General features: G+C 39.7%; 2 protein-coding genes across 2 annotated transcripts in view; both read left to right on the top strand.

Annotated features, from left to right (window-relative positions):
* The window catches only part of LOC111644512 (ubiquitin-conjugating enzyme E2 E1), an 11,093-nt gene extending 8,114 nt beyond the window's left edge, over positions 1-2,979 (top strand). The window contains exons 5-6 of the mRNA XM_023393404.2: positions 1,642-1,789; positions 2,713-2,979. Of these exons, the coding sequence (XP_023249172.1) occupies positions 1,642-1,789; positions 2,713-2,810 (246 nt within the window). The 3' untranslated portion in view covers positions 2,811-2,979. The remainder of the gene's footprint in view (positions 1-1,641; positions 1,790-2,712) is intronic.
* An 8,289-nt stretch (positions 2,980-11,268) lies between these two features.
* Positions 11,269-18,333, top strand: nr1d2a (nuclear receptor subfamily 1, group D, member 2a). Its single transcript, XM_023393421.1, has 8 exons — positions 11,269-11,603; positions 14,096-14,332; positions 14,440-14,528; positions 14,645-14,789; positions 14,959-15,677; positions 15,795-15,980; positions 16,684-16,894; positions 17,015-18,333. Exons 1-8 carry the CDS (start codon positions 11,573-11,575, stop codon positions 17,212-17,214), a joined length of 1,818 nt encoding a protein of 605 aa, XP_023249189.1. The 5' UTR covers positions 11,269-11,572; the 3' UTR covers positions 17,215-18,333.
* The last annotated feature ends 2,913 nt before the right edge of the window (positions 18,334-21,246 follow it).

Here is a 21,246-nt window from a genome sequence, read left to right as displayed (position 1 = left end):
CCCCCCACACACACACACACACACACACACACACACACACTTGGCAGATTTATACAGCTTCACCAGAGCTAACTATGCAGGAGAAAATGTAACTATATTGTGCAGAAATCCTTTAACCTGACAGCAAAGTGCACAAAGATGATCTTTTCTCTAATTATAAAATATATGAAACTGACATGAGGTTTTTTTTTTTTTTTTTGTAGTCATGAGGTTTGGCTTTGAAAAATGTAACTTGTTTTTCTGTATCGTCAACAAATCCTTAAAATGACCAAAGCCAACAATGTGGATGTCAATACTTTAACTTCCTTACACCCCCCCCCCCCATTCAGTGGGACTGTGTTTTCCACAGTCTGTACAAAGGATAGACGAGTAGACGCTCATTTGTTTGTCCCTGCAGGATTATTTGGACTAATTAAGTAACAAATATGGTGATTATGGAGGCAATGAAAACTCTGATGGTAACAACTCTGTAGTTTGTTTTATTAAGGCTCATTTCCAGTGGGATCGAACAATGGTTGTAATAAAAATAGAGATATTAGTCTGTAAAACAATTTTTAAAAATCGGGGTTATAAAACATGAAAAATAAAACAAAACAGCACAAAACAATATTTTTGTATTGGGGCACTTGTTTCTGATGTTGGTTTTGCATTTAAGCAAACTCTGTGGATCTTTTACATATTTCTCATCTCTCTAACATATTTAGAGAGAGAGAGAATGGAAAGTTGGGTTTACTGTGAAAACCTCAACAGGAAATTTGAAAGTTGTAGAAAAAAAGATGACTTACACTGAAATATACTTCAGCTGAGGTTGTTCCTCAGATCACAAGTTCCCAAATTATTTTATTTCAGTGTTATATCAGTGCATTTACTGTAAATACATCACATGCTTCACTTCCAGTCAGTGTACTGAATTAATGAGAAGCTGCTGGTTTTAATAATCTCTAATGTGAAAGCAATAATCACAACACCTGAAAGATTTCAAGATGGGGATTCCTGGCATTTTGAAGTTCCTCTTTTCTGCCACTAGAGGGCTTTGGTCTCCTGCAGAGCAAAGTGTCTCTGCATGACTGAACTACTGTCCAGTTTTAACTAAGATTCTCCTAACATAATACAAAGATTTTTTATTCAAATGTCTACATTATTAACCCTTCTTTGTGTGACATCTTAAACTGTATTCAAACATATTTGTATTAACTTATTATTATGCATTGTTTATATGAAAGATGATGTCTTCTCAAGTTGTGAAAATTAATATTTAGAGCTTCCAAACATATCTCCCCTAACATGAAGCCGAGTACTTACAGTATCCTGCAACAAACACATTTGAGAAGCAAATGTGAGAGTTTCCTGCTTTGCTTATTCTCAATGAAGAATAACTGAAGATTTTTGGTTTTGAACTGATGAGCAGACAAAACAAGACGTTTAATGTTGCCACGCTGTGCTTCAGGATATTGTGATGTGCATTTTCCAGCATTGATTAATCATGAAAATAATCAGCAGATTAATAGTTGTAAATAATGGGTAGTTGCAGCCCCACTTTTCGCACACTTGTCCTGGTTAAATCTGACAATAAATAAATGAATAATATTAGGAAACACCGTCGTGTCCTGACTGTAAACTGCATTGCTTTTTTGTCTGCAGGTAACTTTTCGTACGAGGATCTATCACTGCAACATCAACAGTCAGGGGGTGATCTGCCTGGACATCCTGAAGGACAACTGGAGCCCCGCCCTCACCATCTCCAAGGTGCTGCTGTCAATCTGCTCCCTGCTCACAGACTGTAACCCAGGTAAGACAAGAACGCACAGGCTGGCATGTCAGTGAAGTTCAAACACTTTCACAGTGACTGAACTGCTGCATCAACGTTGTGTTTAGACAGTTGAGTTGTTAACTGTTTCAGGTGTAATATTTATGTGGTCAGGTCAGTGTGCTGCAACGAGGAGCGATTCTGATTTGTTCGTCAGAAAGCAGAGCCTGTTACAGCAGGAGATGGCGGCGGTCATGGTTTAAAAAGCTTTTTCTGCTTTTTTTGTCTCATTGTTGGCTCTCTAAAAATCTTTAATTTCTGCATTACTTCTCACAGCATGAAACATTAGGTATATGATTGGAGAGTGGCAGGAGAATTGTTAAGAATGAGGTGCCGATGTGATTTGAATCACTTCTCATTAAATGGCACCTGAACCGTATTTCCAGGGTATTACAAAAGAACAGGAATCTGAAACTCATGCCCCCTTAATGCTGGTAAGTTTTGTCTGTGCTGACACCTTGACAGGAAACCCAGCATCATATGGACATCCTATTTTAGTTTATAAATGCATTTGGCTGGTAAGAGTGAAAGCCATCTGGGAGTTTTTACATTTTACCAGTCACAGACGTTTGTGCCTCACAAAAGATTGTCAGGACTGAACTGTCTGATTCTGCTCATGTACAAATATTTTACTCTGTAATGTAAAAACAGATCCTTAAAAGACATTCTTGAAACTGATTTTGAAGGAGGAAAACTGGTTTTGGAATCAATTGTAAAATTTCTTTTCCTAAGCACCTAAAATAATTTCCTGTTACAAATAAAGGGTACTGTCAATGATCAGCGCCACACTATATAATTTCTTACTGAAGAAAATGTAAATTAACCTTTTCTACGTTTCATTTTTCCCACATGCAGGAAACTTAACTTGAAACTTGATTTGTTTTTTGTTTTCTGTCTCTCTTCAGCTGATCCCCTGGTGGGAAGCATCGCCACCCAGTACACGACTAACAGAGCGGAACATGACCGAACAGCCAAACAGTGGACAAAGCGATACGCCACATAAACCCACAGAGGACGGCAGAGGAAGGAGGGGCTGGGGAGGTGGGGGTGGTTTGTGTTGGGGGGGTTATTTCTATCTCAGATTTTTAGTACTTTATTGTCTGGTATATTTTTTGCTTCCTGATTAAGTTATCTGCGCAAATATGGTAATAAAGGAACACAATAGAAAGGAAGTCTTGTCTGCCTCCTTTTTGTCCATTGAAGGGTGGATTCCACTGACAATTCTGCTGAACCAATTGCCTGTTATCACTAACGATAATGCTGAGAACACTTGTTAAACCACATTTCCAAACGATAACTAGAACTTTGACTTTTTTGATATGTTGATGACATTAAAGATAATGTCCTTTTTGGTAGCACTTTAACCCACCTATTTAGCATTTATAAGCAGCATATAAAGATTTAATAAATGGTTTATAACACTAGAATGTAGCTGTAAGTGGATACAGGTGTTTATAATGTATTTGCAAACTATTACTCCTGTCGACACTCACAAGTGGAAGCTGCTGTATAAACGGATAATTAAACATGATGGTAAAACAGTGGTTATAAAATCATAGAAATTATGAAATAATGTACATGTATCGTGCATGTTTTAACACTTAAATCTTCATATCTGCTTAGAACTAAATTCTGTTGTAAACCATTTATTAAATGTTTCAAGGTTATGTTTTATTGTTTTTAAGTTTGTCTCAAAATGTTTCCAACATTTTCCTTGACTTAAAAATCCAGCTACAACTACAGAACCTCTCTCTTTCTTCAGCATCATGTAAACATGACAGTCATAGCTGGTGCCTCATAAATCAGCTAAATCTGCTGCCTTTGTGTTTCTATATTCTTTTCACAGCCACGTTTAGGGATGGGAGACATAATTTAACGTAGTAATATGATGTGGAAAATTGATCAAAGCTTCAATATCTTAGTATTTTGTTGGTGTGTAATTCAGACGACGGGATTTTGCTAAACAACACTAAATGATTGTCACAGTGCGGCTGAAAATCAATACATTTTGTCAAATCGCTTCCAGTCTGCGTGTCACTACATTTTCCACATCAGTCTTTAGTTAATATAAGCTATCTCCTCTGGGGGAACGGCTGTCTCACAAAGCAGGATTACTAATTTGGCTGAATAACTGGTAACCAGGTAACAATCAGCAACAACTCCATACTTCACTCTATGTTCCAGTTTCAACCACGAACCACATAACATCATAATCCTTCTTTGTGACCCCTTTCACACAGTATCAGTGAAGGTGCTGGATTTGCTGCAGAAATATAACTCCTGAGGGCATTAAATGTTGGAGTGACATTTCATCTAACTCATGTAACCTTCCCCACATCATGTAGGGCAGTTAAAGCGATAAAAAAAAACTTTTCTGAATCTATTGGAAAATACCTGCCCTCTCTTTCTGACTCTACGCTGGACGTTCTACACTGTAAGGCAGGACACACAGTTTTCCCTGTCAACAACACATGTAAGTCCAGAGGCCCAAGCTTTTATCAGGCCCTAAGCAGAATTTCATTTGGCCAATTGGGGTAGGTTTGGCCTCAACATTGGTAGGGACGCAATAATCCCACCACCCCACCAAAACAAAGAGATTGACTTTTTAATGCTGTCAACCAAACGGTTTATTAACATATAAGATCTGAATTTGCATTCAGAAATGCCCATACGCAAATGTAATATATGTACATGCATTGAATTTCCATATATGAAATATATGTACATATGAAGTAAAGTCATATATGTATATACAGTTCAGCGTATATATGTAAAAATTATATGAAACCTGTTAGGATGTTCGAATTGGCATATTGACATGTCTAACTAATAGAAACGTGTATTTTAGGAATTCTGTTTATATTATAAGTTTATGTTATAGACAAATGTTACATAAATATGTATCTATCCCAAAGCCTGTCAGTATACAGTATGTTCATTATATAAGTAAATATAAAAGAAAGACATGTATGGTTAAATTTATACAGTAGTATTTCATATATGTTATGAACTTCATAGTATAGAAGTATATTAAGGCATGAAAATGTAAAAAACGTCATATTTCAGTGAGGCATAAAAATGTCAAAAGAAGTCAGTATCGTAAGGTGTAAAACTGACAAAAAACTTCATAGTATAGTGCGGCATAAAATGTAATAAAAACGTTATAGTATAATAAGGCATAAAAACGTCAAATAACATCATAGTACAGTAAAGAATACGATGTCATAAAGATGTCATAGTATACTAAGGGATTAAAATATTGAAATATGTCATAGAATAATAACGCATAAAATGTCATAGTACAGTAAGGCATAAAAACGTCCAGGAATGTCATAGTATACTAAGGCATATGTGAATGTCTTTGGATTGCGGGAGAACCTACGAACCGACGAAGGCGCCAAGCCTGGAATTTGAAACCACAACCTTCTCACTGAAAGGCAACGGTTCTAAGCATTGCACCATCGTGCCACTCCATTACAAAGTCATATTATAATAAGGCATAAAAACCTCATCATATAGTGAGGCATAAAAACATTAAAAAACGTCATATAGTAAGGACATGAAAACGTCAAGAAACGTCATAATAAAATAAGGCATAAAAATGTAATAGTATATTATTGCATAAAAACATCATAGTATAGAAAAGGCATAAAAGCCTTATAGTATAGAAAAGGCATAAAAACATCATAGTATAGAAAAGGCATAAAAGCCTCATAGTATAGAAAAGGCATAAAAGCCTCATAGTACACCAAGTGACAATCACCACCTGCCACTGGGAAGAAACCTTGGTGCCATAGAAAACTTACATATAGCACCATTTATTCACCCAGAGAAATTGCAGCAACATACACGACTATCACAGAGCAGATACACCAACTGTTACAGGCTTAAACTTGTTTTTCTCATTTTTAAGGATGGTAGAAAAAAGGAAGCGAAAACATTAAATGTAACTTAGGTGTTTACAGTTTAAGAGAAATCAACCAAAGACTGAGATGCAGCTGAAGTCTCAGAGCAGCTGGGGATTTACAGTGTAGGAAAGCACTTGATAGGAAGCTCTGTGAAGCGAAAATTAAGTGTAAAGCCAAATGTTGCTCAGACAATCTCACCTAAATGACTAGTATTCATGCAATGTGACCAGATTCTCAGCTTTATAGTTTGTCCCTTATCCTCTATTCTTTATTTTTCTTACCGTCAACAAATCTAAACAAACCAAACTAACAATTATCGTCAGTGTATCCAAACCCTGGTACAGCTTATTCTTCTGTACCATAGACTCCATTGTTGTTCAAAAGCTAATAACACATCAATGAGTCACACTGTCACACTTCACTACGATGTCTGTAGTTTATTTTGGAGCAGTCCACACACACCGTCCTGCTACTGTAAATACCCACTGGAGCAAAATATCGTTGGCTGAAAATAGTCCCCAACAAATAAACGGTTCACTCCTGTTTGAGTAACGTTTGCCAGAAACTACAGTGCCCAGCTGTTTGAGAACATGACTCAACCATTTTTAAAAAACTTTAATGACATATTTGTGACCTGTTTTTAGAGATTTATATCTTAATGAACTGGCTTGGGACTAGGTGCTGCAGACAGGCTATTGAAGAGAGAAGGACAAACAGAATATTGCCAGCTTTATCCTTCAAAGAATGGTAGAATATGTGTAAAATGTTACTTTCCAACAGAGAACGGGCCAAGGGGGCATCATAAAAACAAAACATAAACAATCTGAGACAACTGTCACACACTACAAAATAGATATGTCACCCAATTTCTGCCCTGGTATAGCAGGAGATCACACTCATGAAATAATGTGCATACTTAATTCCATGCAGGGAGTTTATTTAAGTCAAGTAACATCTGTTACATCTGTTCCCCAAAACAAATAAAAATGCATGTAATATTTATCATCTGGCATGTTCAGGCTTTTGTTATGCACTGACTTGAAGTATTAACTCTCTAAAACTGTGTTTCAGTATTCAGCTCTTAAAATACTTCTGATGGCCAACGTGGTCTTGATGATCTTATGTTCTGCCAAGAGTGAACCGTTCCACTGAGGCTTGAACCGTGGCCACACAGCTGGAACTGGGTAATAAATACACTCTCACTATGTACAATTGGTAGTAGTACACACGTTTTTTTTTTTTTAGACTTACAAAAGGATTTCTGGCTCTCTCTCTATCTTTTAATAATCTCTTTTATAAATGGGCTTCTTAAAAAACCCAGTATATTCTTTAAGGAAAACAGAGAGCAGCCAAAGTTAATAGTTCACTAATTTGTCAAAACACAGCTGGTGTTGTACATGTGCAATAACAAATCCAAAACTTGATAAAGCAATTTCCTTGGGCCAGCAGGTATAAATGTTAATCATTTACATTTAAATCACTCATTCACATTTTAGGTACAGTATGTAGTTTAGCCTATGAGATTTACAATGGCCAGGAGATTAGAGTGATTTATGATACAGTAAATACAATAAATCACTTTATTACAAGTAATTAAAATAAAGTTGCAACAGTAATTAAGAAAATCATCAAACCCATTACAAAAAAAACAAAAACTTTTTTCAGCTTTATTCTTTGAGCTTCAATCGCCTTCTCTCTTCGAGTCCATAGACAGATTTTCAGGTTTAAGTCAGATCTCTGACTTGGCCACTCAAGGACATTCACTTTATCTTTAAGCTACTGTGTTGTTCTTCTGGCAGGATGTTTAGCATCATTCTCGTGTTGGAAGGTGAGCGATCTGCCCACTTTCAGCCGTCTAGCAGAGGGATGCAGGTTTCCCACAAGAATTTGGGTGTACTTGACAGGATCCATTTTCCCTTCAATCCTGAATAAGTGCCCAATGCCCACTGAAAAGAAACACCCCCACAACACAATATTGCCGCCACCATGCTTCACAGTCGTCTTGGAGTCAATTTTGGTCTCATCTGACTATGGCACCTTTTGCCCCTTGGCATTTAAATCTTTCAGGTGTGTTTTTGCATAACGCAAACGAGACTGTGTTTGTCACTCTCTCAGGAAAGGCTTCTTTCTTGCCACTCTGCCATACAGGCCAGCTTTGTGTTAAGCTTGTAGGATTGTTGTCACATGCACAGACCAACCAGTCCCAGCCATAAAGACTTGTAACTCCTTCAGAGCTGCGGTTGGCCTCTCGATAGCTTCTCTGATCAATGTCTTCCTGGCTCGGACATCCAGTTTGGACGGCCAGCCTGATCTCGGCGCGGTGTTAGTGGTGCCATAGTGATGCTCTGAACCGTACTCAGACGGATAGCTTAAGCATTCAAAATCTTTTTGTGGCCTTCTACTCCTTGTGCCTTTCTACAACTTTATCCCAGAGGTCTTTTGAGAGCACTTTGCCAAGCATGGTGAATACTTTGCAGTATCATGCACTACTAGTTGTAGAGTCTTCAAGAAACAGCTGGTTTTATTGAAGTAATCAAAACCAATCGGTCAGGTTGGGCAGTTAGCCTGGTGTTTGATCTGGAGGTTGACTGGTTGTACCTCAGCAAGTTTATAATTGCATATTCTGAGGGTCTGAGGGTCTTAACTGAATCACAAGTTTTACTTGTTTATTTTTAATAATTTGTCCAGATGTTATTTTCACGTTGATATGAGGGTTATAATGTGTACACACAGCTAAAAAAAGTTAGACTTCCAGGGTGTGTTGTGACAAAAGGTAACGATTTTCACTGGGTATGATGACTTTCTATAGACACTGTATACATCAAGTGCATAGTGTCCGAACCACCTATGATGTGAGTTACCAATTACTCTAAAGATAGGGCACTAAGAGTTGAAGAGTAAGAATGGTTAGTAGAGAGTAAGAAGAGTCTGCAACCATGTTGACACCAAAGCATTGGATAACTTGTGACCTCATGATGGTACTATATGAGAAGTTAAGGGATCACCAAAGTTTTTACAATTCAGTGGTGGACGATGCTCCTCTACAGCTCACATATATCTCACTGCAGCTCATACAGGTCTGTATTTGCAAGTCTACACCCAGATTTTGGTGATTCAATCAAATCTGAAGGATTGATCAAACTTTTAACACAGTTTAACCAATTTTTTAACCTTAGCATCTGTGTGTCTTTTGAGCTACAAGTCATGAAATATTTGATCAGCAGGGGATTTTTGGGGACTTCCATGAGGCTCGAGGAAATGACTGTGAAATTTCATTTCACTCCTCAGAAGCTGAGTGCACAAAGAAGGCTGTTTTGCAGATCATTGTCAGCATTTTCAATGGAAGTCCTATAATTCTATGTGGGTGTCATCTATTGTCAGTGAGATTCACTCACAGGAACACAGGGCTGGGGATTGCCTGGGGTTAAATGTAAAAGAGGCTTGCACAACTTGATTACTGAATTCTCCCTCGTGATTAATTTATCAGGAAAAGCAAGCTGTACAATTCGAAGTAGCCAAAATAAGTGAGATGCAAGCCATCACCACCATTGTATATTAACCCAAACCCCCAAAAATTACATAACCGAAACTGAAATGCATGTTTTGTACAAATGCAGTTTTTTTTTCTATTGTCATTTCATTTTGTTGGTTGTTTGCCAATTAAATAAACATATTATTGAGACAGAAAACATTTCACAAAAAGCTGCATCCTTAAACTGACACCTCAAATGGGATAACCCTAACAATAGGGACACTTGTATCTGCGGGCACATTTGATGTCTTTGTGGCGTTACACTGGAGTGCATTTTATCGTATTGTGTTCATGTTTGGTGTCCCTGTAGGAAGAAGTACTTTTGAGTATATATAGAAATGCCAACCTATAAAAATCATATTCCTGTCCTGTATTCAAAATATTAAGTATTAATTGATCTTGATCTGAAGTGCTTTCATTGTAGCATCATAAAATAATGCTATAACAGAAATAACAATCAATTACTGTAAAGGTGTTGGTTGATGGTGTAGTTTTATCGGGCCTACTCTTTTTTTTAGTCATGCATATATTTGCGTAACATATCTATAGTAAACAGATAATAGACACGCATCCATTCATGTAGTATCTCCATACATATATGAATGTGTATACAGTATGTACACAGACATATACATATAAACATGCTCTTACTGTATGCATGTATACATACATATGCACATATAATGTATACAGAAACACATGAATGCACACACATGTTGTATCAATACATTTTAACAGAATAAACAAATTAAATCTGATTTATCTTGTACACACGGTGTGCTGGGATATCAAATAGTTTGTTATATTTGATTATTGCATTCTTTTTTGAAAGTACATTTGAATTTCTGTATCGTATTATAAACTTTTAAATAATCGGTTGTTACTTTATATTTGGTTATTCCATTATTTTTAAATCAAGAAAGTGAACATTATAGGCATTATAAGAAGTCATCAAGTAGTAGTCATGTAGTCATAGAAAAACAGATTGGATTGGATTGCAATAGTTTGTACAGGTGTACCTTATAAAGTGGGCACTCTGTATATATTTTAATTTTACAGTGAATATGGTCACTGATGATGGAATACTACAAACCACTGATTATGCTGGATGGCCCCTGTCAGTCTATGGCCCCGGTTAGAAGCAGAAGATTCTTCACCAGAGCACCACGGTCTTACTTTAAGTCCATGTTTAAAATTTTAGAAATAAAGAAAGATTCCTTTCAATATAATTGTTTGTTGCGTTAACAACCATCAAACTTCATCACTGCCTAAAAAGATTAGCGGTCCAACTTGAGAAAGCATGTCAAGATATTGGTTTTGTTTAAATCCAGAGAAACTGCTAAACAGACAGTTTGTAGGAGCTGCTGTTTTTATGCTATGATGGGTCAAATTACTTATGACCATTTCTATATTTAAAGCATATTCTAAAAGTCAGTGCATTCTGTAGGATGTGTCATGTGTCATTAGTAATTACACATGTAATGTGGAACAATATAAGAGTGTCTTGAAATAAAATTTAAAAATATACAGTAACTTTGAATACTAGTAAATACTCCAGTACTGTAACTCAAGTAAGAAAACTGAGTAATATTTGTTCAGAAGTATCTACACCTTGACTCAAGTAATGGAGTTGTGTACATTTCCTCTCTGAAACAGTAGAGTACTATGAAGTAGCATAATATGGAAAAACATCCAAGCGAAGGGGCCTGCTGCAGCTTGTACCTGACTAATGGGGAAAAATAGCGTTACTGACTAAAACTTGAATGACTCGATCGTCCATCCACAGGATTTGTCTGCACACAACATAACTGTACTGTGCTGATCGCGCTTCACCCTTCACGTTGTGCTGCGCAACGTGACCGCTGTGTTACCATTCCACTGTTACGTCGACGGAACGCCTGGCTCCGCCTCTCCGGGGCCCTGAAAGTGTGTCACTGGGTTAAAGTGGCTCGAGCGGCCGGGCGGAGAGGCGTGGCCGACAAATGGGTCACATGGGCGAGCACACTATTGAGAACATTCAGTTCTAGTTCTCTTGACAAACCCGCAGTCACACACAACAACAGGGGAGTTCCTCCGATTCAGCCGTATACGTATTCAAGCTCTTCTCTCTCAGACAGTAAACGCTGGATGAGTCGATCTCTCATGAGCCACCGACTTGGACCTGCAGCTTATTTCTAGAAATAGGTTCCTGATATGAGCTTCGGCACCATTTTTCAACTCGTTTTACTTGCACACGGTTGGCAAGTTTAGTCTCTATCGTTTTCGTGTCAAGTGGCAGAAGTCGTGACAGACAGTTGCGTTTAGTTAATTATCTGTTCATCGGAGATGCCTGAGGACGTTGGGACAGCCAAGCCTGGTAAGAGAACAATGTTTGCTATAATCATTTCTCCATGAAATAGAATGTTTTCATTGCATGCATTGTGCAAAGACTATTTGGTTGCAGTGATGGTGTTAAGATTTAGGGAGATGATGTGTCTTCTATAGACGTCTCTTCCATCCTTAATACTGTTAGATTCAGAAATCTATATATATATATATATATATATAGACTTTTATATATATATAAAAGTCATGCCTTGTCTTGCTTTTTATGGCGTTGGTGTCGAGGAAACCCACCGAAGTGATTGGTGGCACATAGTTATGAAAATGCTATAAAAATGTATCTGTGGCTAGAATATACTAGGTGCATAACAATGAGTGTTATTAGGTAGATCCACGCAATAATAAAGTGGCTTTAGAAATGAATGAACACAAATGAATGGTGTTCTGGAGGCGTAACTACATTTTTTCTCATTGTACCGCAGCATTACAATCGTAGATTAGTTGATAGGAAATTTAAATACATTTTTTAAAATTATTTTATTACATTGCCGTGTGGCTACAGTGTAATAAAAACGTGAATCTAGTCTTGTTGTCGTGTTTTAAAAGGGGGTTAGGAGTGCCAGTGCGGCTCTGCGTCTATGCTACATTTACATTTGACACAACAACAGTGTTCCACTTCCCCGGTCCTGCTCACATGGACAGCGTAGTCTAGCCATGTGCCTGTGTGTGTACACGTTCTCTAGAACACTCCTCTGATTGGCCGAGGGGCGTTCCACTCCACGTGCACGTTTCAGTGGAACTCTTCTCCGATTGGCTGGACCGCAGCCCGTGACGCAGCACATTGCATAATCCGGTCTGTATACAGCACTCGCGACGCGAGGCTGGACTGCAGGGTACACGTGAGACGAGGGGAAAGAGACGCGGCTGACCTAGTTTTTTTCTTGTCCTCGCGCTTTGCTTTCACAGAAATACATGACAGGTCCACGTGTGGGTGGGCCGTGAAAGAGAACAGTCATGGTTGGGGTTAGGTAATCATCTGCTCTGGCCTCTAAATTTAAAGGTCTTTAAGAGTTAATGAAGAAAAACACGTTTCACCTTTTACACAAATATTCCAACAAAGACTTACAGATGATCCGTTTTCTGCATAAACGTTATTTTTTGCCTGGAAATCGACTAAGCACGCCCAACTTCACTTCATTCACTTTAACACTCTCTCACTGGAGCAGTTTGTCAAATGTTTATGCTTCGCTCAATGGCACATAAGTAACATTCATAATTGGGGCTGCAACTTAAAATTATTTTCATGATCGATTTATTTGCCAGCTACATTATCGATGATTCTATTAATTGTTTGGTTTTTGAAATTTCACAAAATAGTGAAAAATGCCATTCACAGTTTCCCAGAGTCCAAGGTGACATCTTCAGGTATCTTGTTTGACTCTCAGTCCAAAACTCAAGACATTCACTTTACTGTGATATGAAACAGAAAAAAAGAAGCTGCAACCAGACAACACCTGGTGTCAGCTTTCTAAATAGTTTCCAATTGTTTTTCTGTCCTTCAACTTAACAATTAATTGTTTCATCTCTGTTTAGTATAGGCTTAAATGTTCATGAAAGTAAGAACTGATGAAACTTACAACTCCAAAAGCCAATCTAACATGTTCTCTGCTTTTATCACTTGGCATCTCCCACAGTTTTTCAAAAAGATCTTTCACACCTCCTCAGTTTCGTAACGTGGCTGCAGGCTCTCGCCCTTCTATCTGTGGATCCACCAAACTTTAAATTCCCAATTCGTGTGACAGAACAGTCACCGGATCAGTTTTCTGGTCAAACATGTCATAAAATAACCCAATGTTGGATGTTTTCCCTTTCTTTTGTTTCTACAACTGTTATGATACTCTAGTGCTTAAGTGACCCTGTCTGGTCGTCAAGTCAGCGGAGCACACTCCCATAGCATTGAGACCCAGGCCTGTTATGTAATAGTGTTATTCAACCAGTAAGTACTGGAGGTGATAAAGCAGGTCAATCACAGCAGTGAATAAACCAACCAGGAAAAACACACACACACACACACACACACACTAGACTCCTGTGCAGCCTAGGCGTGTCAGAGGTACCTGTACTCACTGCACTACCAAGAGAGGGTTTGTTTGGCATACAAAACAAGTTTTTTTCGTTTTTTTTATTGCTGCGGTTTACACTGTGATTCCTGTTATTGTCTCTGGTTCACATTAACCTTGGCAAGCTTGATGCGTAGTAGAGTTAAAAAAAAAAATTTCATATCTTGATGTGGTTGTTGCTATGGTTGTGTGTGAATTTCATTTCCTAGGAATAGATTTACATGAAAGTAAGAACACATGTCCCGAGATAGCAAATTTGTGTGTTTGCTTAATGTGGTGGTTAACTTTCATACTAGAGCAACAGCATCAGTATAAGAGAGCCTTTAAACAAAAGGAAAAAAAACTCTTAACTGTCTTGGAAGTAATTCACTCGCTATAACATGTCACCGTCTCTCCCTCTCCACAGGAGGCGTGATTGCCTATATTTCCTCTGGCTCTGCCTCCAGCCCAGAGTCCTGTATGAGCAGCAGCCCCAGCAGCGGCTACCTGTCGACATCACCTACTCTATCCCGGCCCTCGCTGCCCAGCAGGGCTGTGGGCATGGTGGTGGATATTGCTCCACCGGCCAAGAACGGGCACCCGCGCAGTCACGGCATGGAGAAGGCCGGGCGCTCCTCCACGTCTGCCAAGAGCAGCATCACCAGTAAGCACAAGATCAGGGTCATGCCATTACTGAAACACTTTGCCACTGAGCAACATTGCATATTTGATCTGGTGCACATGAATCACTGCTTATCTTTGTTTCTGCAGAGATCAATGGAATGGTGCTGTTGTGCAAGGTGTGCGGCGATGTGGCCTCGGGCTTCCACTATGGCGTGCACGCTTGTGAGGGCTGCAAGGTGAGACAAGTTCCTGGAATGAAATGTTGCAGCTCTGCATGTTTGATTGATATCTTCACTCTGAGGACTTTAACTCAAATGGCTCATGTTCCTCATGTGGATCTTTGGTTCTTTAGGGCTTCTTCAGGAGAAGCATCCAGCAGAATATCCAGTACAAGAAGTGTCTTAAGATGGAAAACTGCACCATCATGAGGATCAACAGGAACCGCTGCCAGCAGTGTCGCTTCAAGAAGTGTCTGGCTGTTGGCATGTCCAGAGATGGTGAGCATTTAGATTAGTTTCAGCTAGTGGTTTGTTTACTTTATTAATATAGAGTTATATCAGAAAGCAAAGAACATGAAGCATTTCCTCTGAAGCTTTTTCCTTTAGTGCTTATTTTTAGGTATTGTTAATCTTAATATGATCTAACGGCTGTCATTTTCACTCTCAGCTGTTCGATTTGGCCGCATCCCAAAGAGGGAAAAGCAGAGGATGCTGCTGGAGATGCAGAACGCCATGAACAACATGATGAGCAACAACAGCCAGCTGCACAGCATGCTGCACGGCCACCAGAGCCCCCCACTGCCCATGGAGGCCATGACCAGCGATGCCAGCTCCTCGCCCTCCTCCTCCTCCTCCTCTGCTTCTGATTCCCCATCATGCTCCAACCCCTCCTCGCCGCAGTGCCCCCAGGACTCAGAGTCTGTGGTTTCCATGGACACCAACTCCAGCTCTGCCTCCTCCTGCGCATCAGACAGCGGCGAGGACGAGGCCGTCGTCACGACGAGCAGGCAGCACCAAGATGCCTTAGTGTTCAGCCAGCAGAGGTCACCGAGACAGGGCCAGGTCTCACCCTCGCCGGTCACAGTCGCCCTGGAGACAGGGTGTGACAGCCGCATGGAGGAGCAACAGGAGAGCTGGAACTGCTGGAACAACAATGCGGTTGTGGGGGGTTACCAGCACAGTTCTTACAGTAACAGCCAACACGTCACCAACGTTGCTTATCGTGAGGAGAGGGGAGTTTACCAGCAGCAGCCTCAGCAGCAGCTCAACAGCGCCCCCAGCTGTGAACCATCAGAAGACAGCCAAAGACAGCATGAATTTAACACACCAACTGCCTCAAGTGGTTACAATGGACCAACCAGCTGTGTGAATAATAGAGCACACTTGGTGAGTAATTCATCTTTTCCATTTTTGAAATTCATATCACACTTCCAGAAAGCCAGTGAAAGCTGAAAGGCATTGATCACCCATCCTGATCAACGCTCTGTCCTCGTGTTTTTCCAGGTCTGTCCCATGAACACCTCGCCCTACGTGGACCCCCACAAGCCAAGCCAGGAGATCTGGGAGGAGTTCTCCATGAGCTTCACCCCCGCCGTGCGGGAGGTGGTTGAGTTCGCCAAGAGGATCCCGGGCTTCCGCGACCTACCCGAGCATGACCAAGTCAGCCTCCTAAAAGCTGGAACTTTTGAGGTCAGTCGGCAAACAGGCAGAACTTAAAACACCTCATGTTATTTCATGCTCTCTTTGAAGTCGAACACAGCGGCTTCTTAAAACACCCAGAATACAGGATCTACTGTGGCTTTCCAAAACAGAGCAGATGGTCAGCTGTGTGTACTGACTAATATTTACTCTGATAACAGCTGGAATGGAAATGAAAGAGACTTTACAAATTTTCTATGGGTTCGATTGTGTAACGCTACGTTCTTCTGAGATACACACATTGTAGTCGCTCCTATTCAGATTATTTGATAAACGCAAGTTTGGATGTGTCGACTCCAACGCTCAGTTTCTTTTTCTTTTTATCAGTGTGGTGCAAAAGTTGGCCATTAATGTTCTGCTCCTGAGGCCTTGACTGTAGATACCGTGCACCTTTTAATGAAATCAGGTTTCAGGATGACGCCATAGAGAGTTTGAATTGGCGACATGCCCTCAAAGGATTTAGAAATTGCACAATTATGCATTCAAGATAGAGCTTTTTTAAAAATGGATTAAAACCGATGGTTGAAAGGACGACACAGCACATTTCTAAAATTACAGTTTCTTTAAAAAGAAAATAAATAATTGTGTGTGAATTATTACACACAAAGCATTATACACATTTTGTGTTTGAGCCACCTGCACATGTCAAACCAAAAACTTAAAATCCTCCCTCCCTCCCTCCCTCGACTCCCAGGTGCTGATGGTCCGATTTGCCTCTCTGTTCAACGTGGTGGAGCGGACTGTGACCTTCCTGAGCGGCAAGCGCTACAGCCTCGACACACTTCGCTCGCTCGGCGCCGGCGAGCTGCTCAACTCCATGTGCGAGTTCAGCGAGAAGCTGGCAGCGCTGCGGCTCGACGCAGATGAAATGAGTCTGTTCACCGCCGTGGTGCTCGTCTCAGCCGGTAAGAACGCTTCACTCGCAGCTCCACTGTTAGTGTTACATCCGTGACAGTTACTTCTCATATCATATCACTCTCAGATGATCCGGTGTTAACATTTCCCCCACTTCTGTTCTGACTCAGATCGTTCAGGGATCCAGGACCTGAACTCAGTGGAGGCCCTGCAGGACAAACTGATCCGGGCGCTGCGAAACCTGGTTATGCAGAACCACGGCGACGAGGCGTCCACCACTTTCACCAAACTGTTGCTCAAGCTTCCCGAGCTGCGTTCACTCAACAACATGCACTCAGAGGAACTGCTCTCTTTCAAAGTGCACCCTTGAAAGCTTCCTAACGGGGGTAAACCTTTGCCCTCCACCTCCTCCACACACCTCCACCTCCACCAGGACCTGCCTCTTAGTGCCCCTGCGCCCTCTGTATTCGACCAACCCAGTTGCGTGTTTGTTTCTAGAATGTATTAAAAGTTATTTTTTATTCTATTTTTGTTAATTAGACCATGTGGTGTCTAAAGAGAGAAGAATATAAAAACGTACTGTATTTATAGAAAAATAGCTTACGCTTGTTGCACACAAACACATGCAAGTGCACGTGTGTCAGAGGGTCTTAGTTTTGCAAAGTTGGAGGCACTTTTCTATTTTCAAGAGAAAGAAGAGTACATAATTGGCTTTATGAAATGATAGAGTAGAAACCAATTAGTCAGTATGATTTCTTTTTTATTTTGAGCATTTATGTTTCCTCCAAAAGCCATTTAATTCCAAAGTGTATTTCTCTGAGGAGCGGGTGAATGTGAGAGATAATATATACCGCATGTTTGTTTGGTCCAATATTTTTGACTGATACATGTCGGCAAAGAAAGGCAAGCTATCAGAAAATGTATCGAAGAATGTCTGACGATCGCTGCTACTGCATGGCTGTACTTAATGCGAACAATTATTACTTGGATCTCAGCAGAAAGCATCAGTTCATTGTTTCAATGTGTATATAGTGTTGTACCTTTTTTTTTTTTTTTTTTTAACGTGTGGAAGTCCATGTCAGCTACCTTTACACTGCCTGGTGATTTCTGGGGGAGTCTGACGCCACTTTCAGCGACACTACATTTGCACAAGGTCTGGAGCAGATACCCAAGTGACACAAAATCCACGAATAGTGTGACGCAGCATCATGTAAAGCTATGTGTAGATTTAATCACACCCAAGTGTTTTTGCTGTTTTCCCAAATTCCGGTTTTTATGACACTTTTTTTTTTTTTAAATCAAACTTTGTGTGCTTTCAGCATAGCACTGAATTGAACTTGTTTTTGTCATCCATTTTGTTGAAATATCTGTTTCTTCTACTGGCAACACTGCCATATGTAAATATCTATATAAATATATATATATATAAATATCTGATGAACATAGAATATAAATATGATATAGTATGAATAAATACAAGTGACGAGTACTCTGTGTAGTTTGTTTTTTATTAATATCCAGCTATTCTGAATGAGTGAATTTACTGGCAGGAGATCAGCACAATTGAATCTTCAGGGTAGCAGTAATTATGGTTGTCCACAAAGTGGCGCTGTTTGCCTTCACTATTGTAGAGGAGAATTGGAAAAAAACCTTTATTTGCAAGGAGTTCAGAGTCCAAAGATCCAAGATCTAGAGCAACTTTCAAATTCAACTGCGTACCTTTCACATCAGCTTTATTCTCACACTACCTGAATAATGAGGCTAGGTTAGGTTGTTAAATAGAACTAGAAGAAGACACACATTTTAATAACACACGATGTGATGCACAACATGTTTAAACCCCAAAATTACAAAGTCCTAAATCTTATAAATCATCTACGAAAATGGCTGCAGAATACACTCACACTGACATACATACAGTATGTAAAAGCACCATGCTATAATTATGATGTTATTAAAAAGAGCTTGTGCTTTGAAGTCAGTAAAACAGATACAGAGGAAGTCTTACACAACTACAGCTATTTATTTTTACTCCTGAAGGTCCAGCATTTGTTTTTCAACGGTTTGTTGTTTTAACAAGAAGATTGTGTTTTTATTCAAAAGTCTCCAAATGTAAATGGTTGCAAATTGTTGAGCTTAGAGTCCAATGATCCATGAGCAGCCTGACGTACGACTTTCTATCCTAACTCACCTGCAACTTCAAATCAGGTTCAAGTTCCAACAAAATCCTGATTGAAAACTTATGTTGAACAATGCGCTCATATGAAAATGTTAAGTATGAGGTTGGTTTGTGTGTTGCAGTGAGCTTAAAGTATTATGATCATTTTATATTAGAGATGTTTACATGTCTACATGCTTTGACTTTTTTCCTCTGAATTTAAGCTACAGAAAATAAAATGACAGAAAAACAAAAAATGTAACTTGAAGAGTATTTATTGGTAAAAATATTTTCTATTTTGAGCCAACTGCCTACAAGCTGGGACTTGAGGAAAAAGAATATATATGCATTCATAGAGTTGCCAGTTTTTTGGTGGGGGGAGGGGAGGTGGGGAATAAAATATTCTCTGTGATCCTCAGTAATTACAGGACATGGTCTTAAAGAGACATGGACATTCACCAGGACAAAGCCAAAACAGAAAGACAGGAGCAGGAGAGTTGAAGTGGAGACATGAGTCATGACTCAAATCTAAACACATGAACATATATAGATATGAATCAGTGTGACTTACTTATTATCTACCACAAATAGCATTATCTCAGATGTCCTTTCAATTATAATGAAAGGTGTTTCTAACGTTTTGTCCACCCCTTCTACATCAAACAGGGTAAATACTGTATTTCTCCCTCCTTTATCTGAAATACTGTGTTCACATAAAATGGCCAATATGAATTTTCAGACCTGCCAGGGAAGATTTGTGCGCATTATTTTTCAGTGCAGCTCTACTGGAGCTCAATTACTGATTGTGGTCTCATACTGGGTGAAGTTGTGACACCCTGCACAGTCACACAGGTGTTTGAAATACTCTGACTGGTTACACATTTTCACCTCCCACATTAGGACAAGCTGCAGGTGGAACTAATAACAATAATGATGGCTCTCTTCCATTCAAAGCTCGTGCAGCCCATAAAAAGATCTGCACTTAACGTCATCAAATAAAACGTGTGTTGGCTCCAGGCACAGGAAGGTGTGTGTCACAACTGCTCAAACTTGACAGCTGTCTTGAAGGGTGTAAGCACAGATTCACGCTCAACTTGAAGGGTTTCAGGTCTCAAAAAGGTGTCAGGTAAAACATGTAGTATGCAGTGCAACCAGTCTAGTGAGTAAGCGACGCCAGGGCCCTGGAGCTGGATCAACTACAGTAAAAGAGATGGAGCAGTTTTTTATGTTAACAGATACACCTGTGATTTAACAGTCAGTCAAAATGCAGTGAAAAAGGTTCGTGTGTCGGATGCTCAACGCACTGCAACTTAAGAAAACACACGCAAGGACAAAAACATGCAGCAAATTCATGTAAAAACATCTGCATTAATTGTGGGTCCTTCGTGGCCCAACCTATCCCAAGATTCATTACGCGCTGGTAATGAAAATAACATGGCAGCAAACAAAACCAACAGAGAGCCCAAGGATTACACTTATAAATGTAAGTATTGGGTTTCAGCTCAGTTCAACAGCTAACGGTACAACTGTTAAAACCAGGGGGCCTTCAAACCTCACGTTTTTTGTGAAGATGAGTTACGTGTTGTCAAAGTTGCTAGGAGACAGGAGCCATGCTTTGTGACTTAACAGTAGGGTCAGGCACAGCTGGAGACACATTTCAGTTCGGCGGTTACGAAGAGCCACACCTTCGTAGACCACGTCCCCCCGAGGGAACACACAGGTGTTTATTAGGTGTAATGCTTAGCATGTTCATCATCGTGGTTTAGCATGTCAGCATGATAACACCTGCTAATCAGGACAAAATGCTAAGGATGATTAGTTTTGCAGGTGTTTAGTCATAAACTAAAGTGTTTGACAGGTTAATAATTTGACCTGATATGGCACAAGGATAACAGTTAAGACATTCTTAGGTGTGGTTACAACTTTTCTTCAAAAACCACCAGCCTTTAATGATATGTTTGATGTCACATAGTGTGGTAAAAATAAATGTTTTTGATCTTTAATTCTTATCAACGAGCCACAAAAGGGACTTTCCACTTTAAATTTTTATAATTCCCACATCTTTAAAGAGAAAGCTTGTTATTTTATGAAATACCCTTATTCACTTTGTTGCTGAGAGTTTGATGAGAAGTTCAATACTCCTCTCATGTGTGGCGTGCTGACTGTGAGCAGGGTGGAACAACTAGCCTGGCTATACAAAAAAGATAAATTGCGTTACTTGGCGCGTGTTAGAGGTGCTGGTAG

The sequence above is a fragment of the Seriola lalandi genome, unplaced genomic scaffold (genome assembly GCF_002814215.2).
Source record: "Seriola lalandi dorsalis isolate HSWRI2012SDOR001 ecotype SW California unplaced genomic scaffold, Sedor1 jcf7180002054934, whole genome shotgun sequence".
Lineage (NCBI taxonomy): Eukaryota > Metazoa > Chordata > Actinopteri > Carangiformes > Carangidae > Seriola > Seriola lalandi.
The sequence above is the reverse complement of the archived record's forward strand: the minus strand, read 5'-3'. Positions and strand labels throughout refer to the sequence as shown.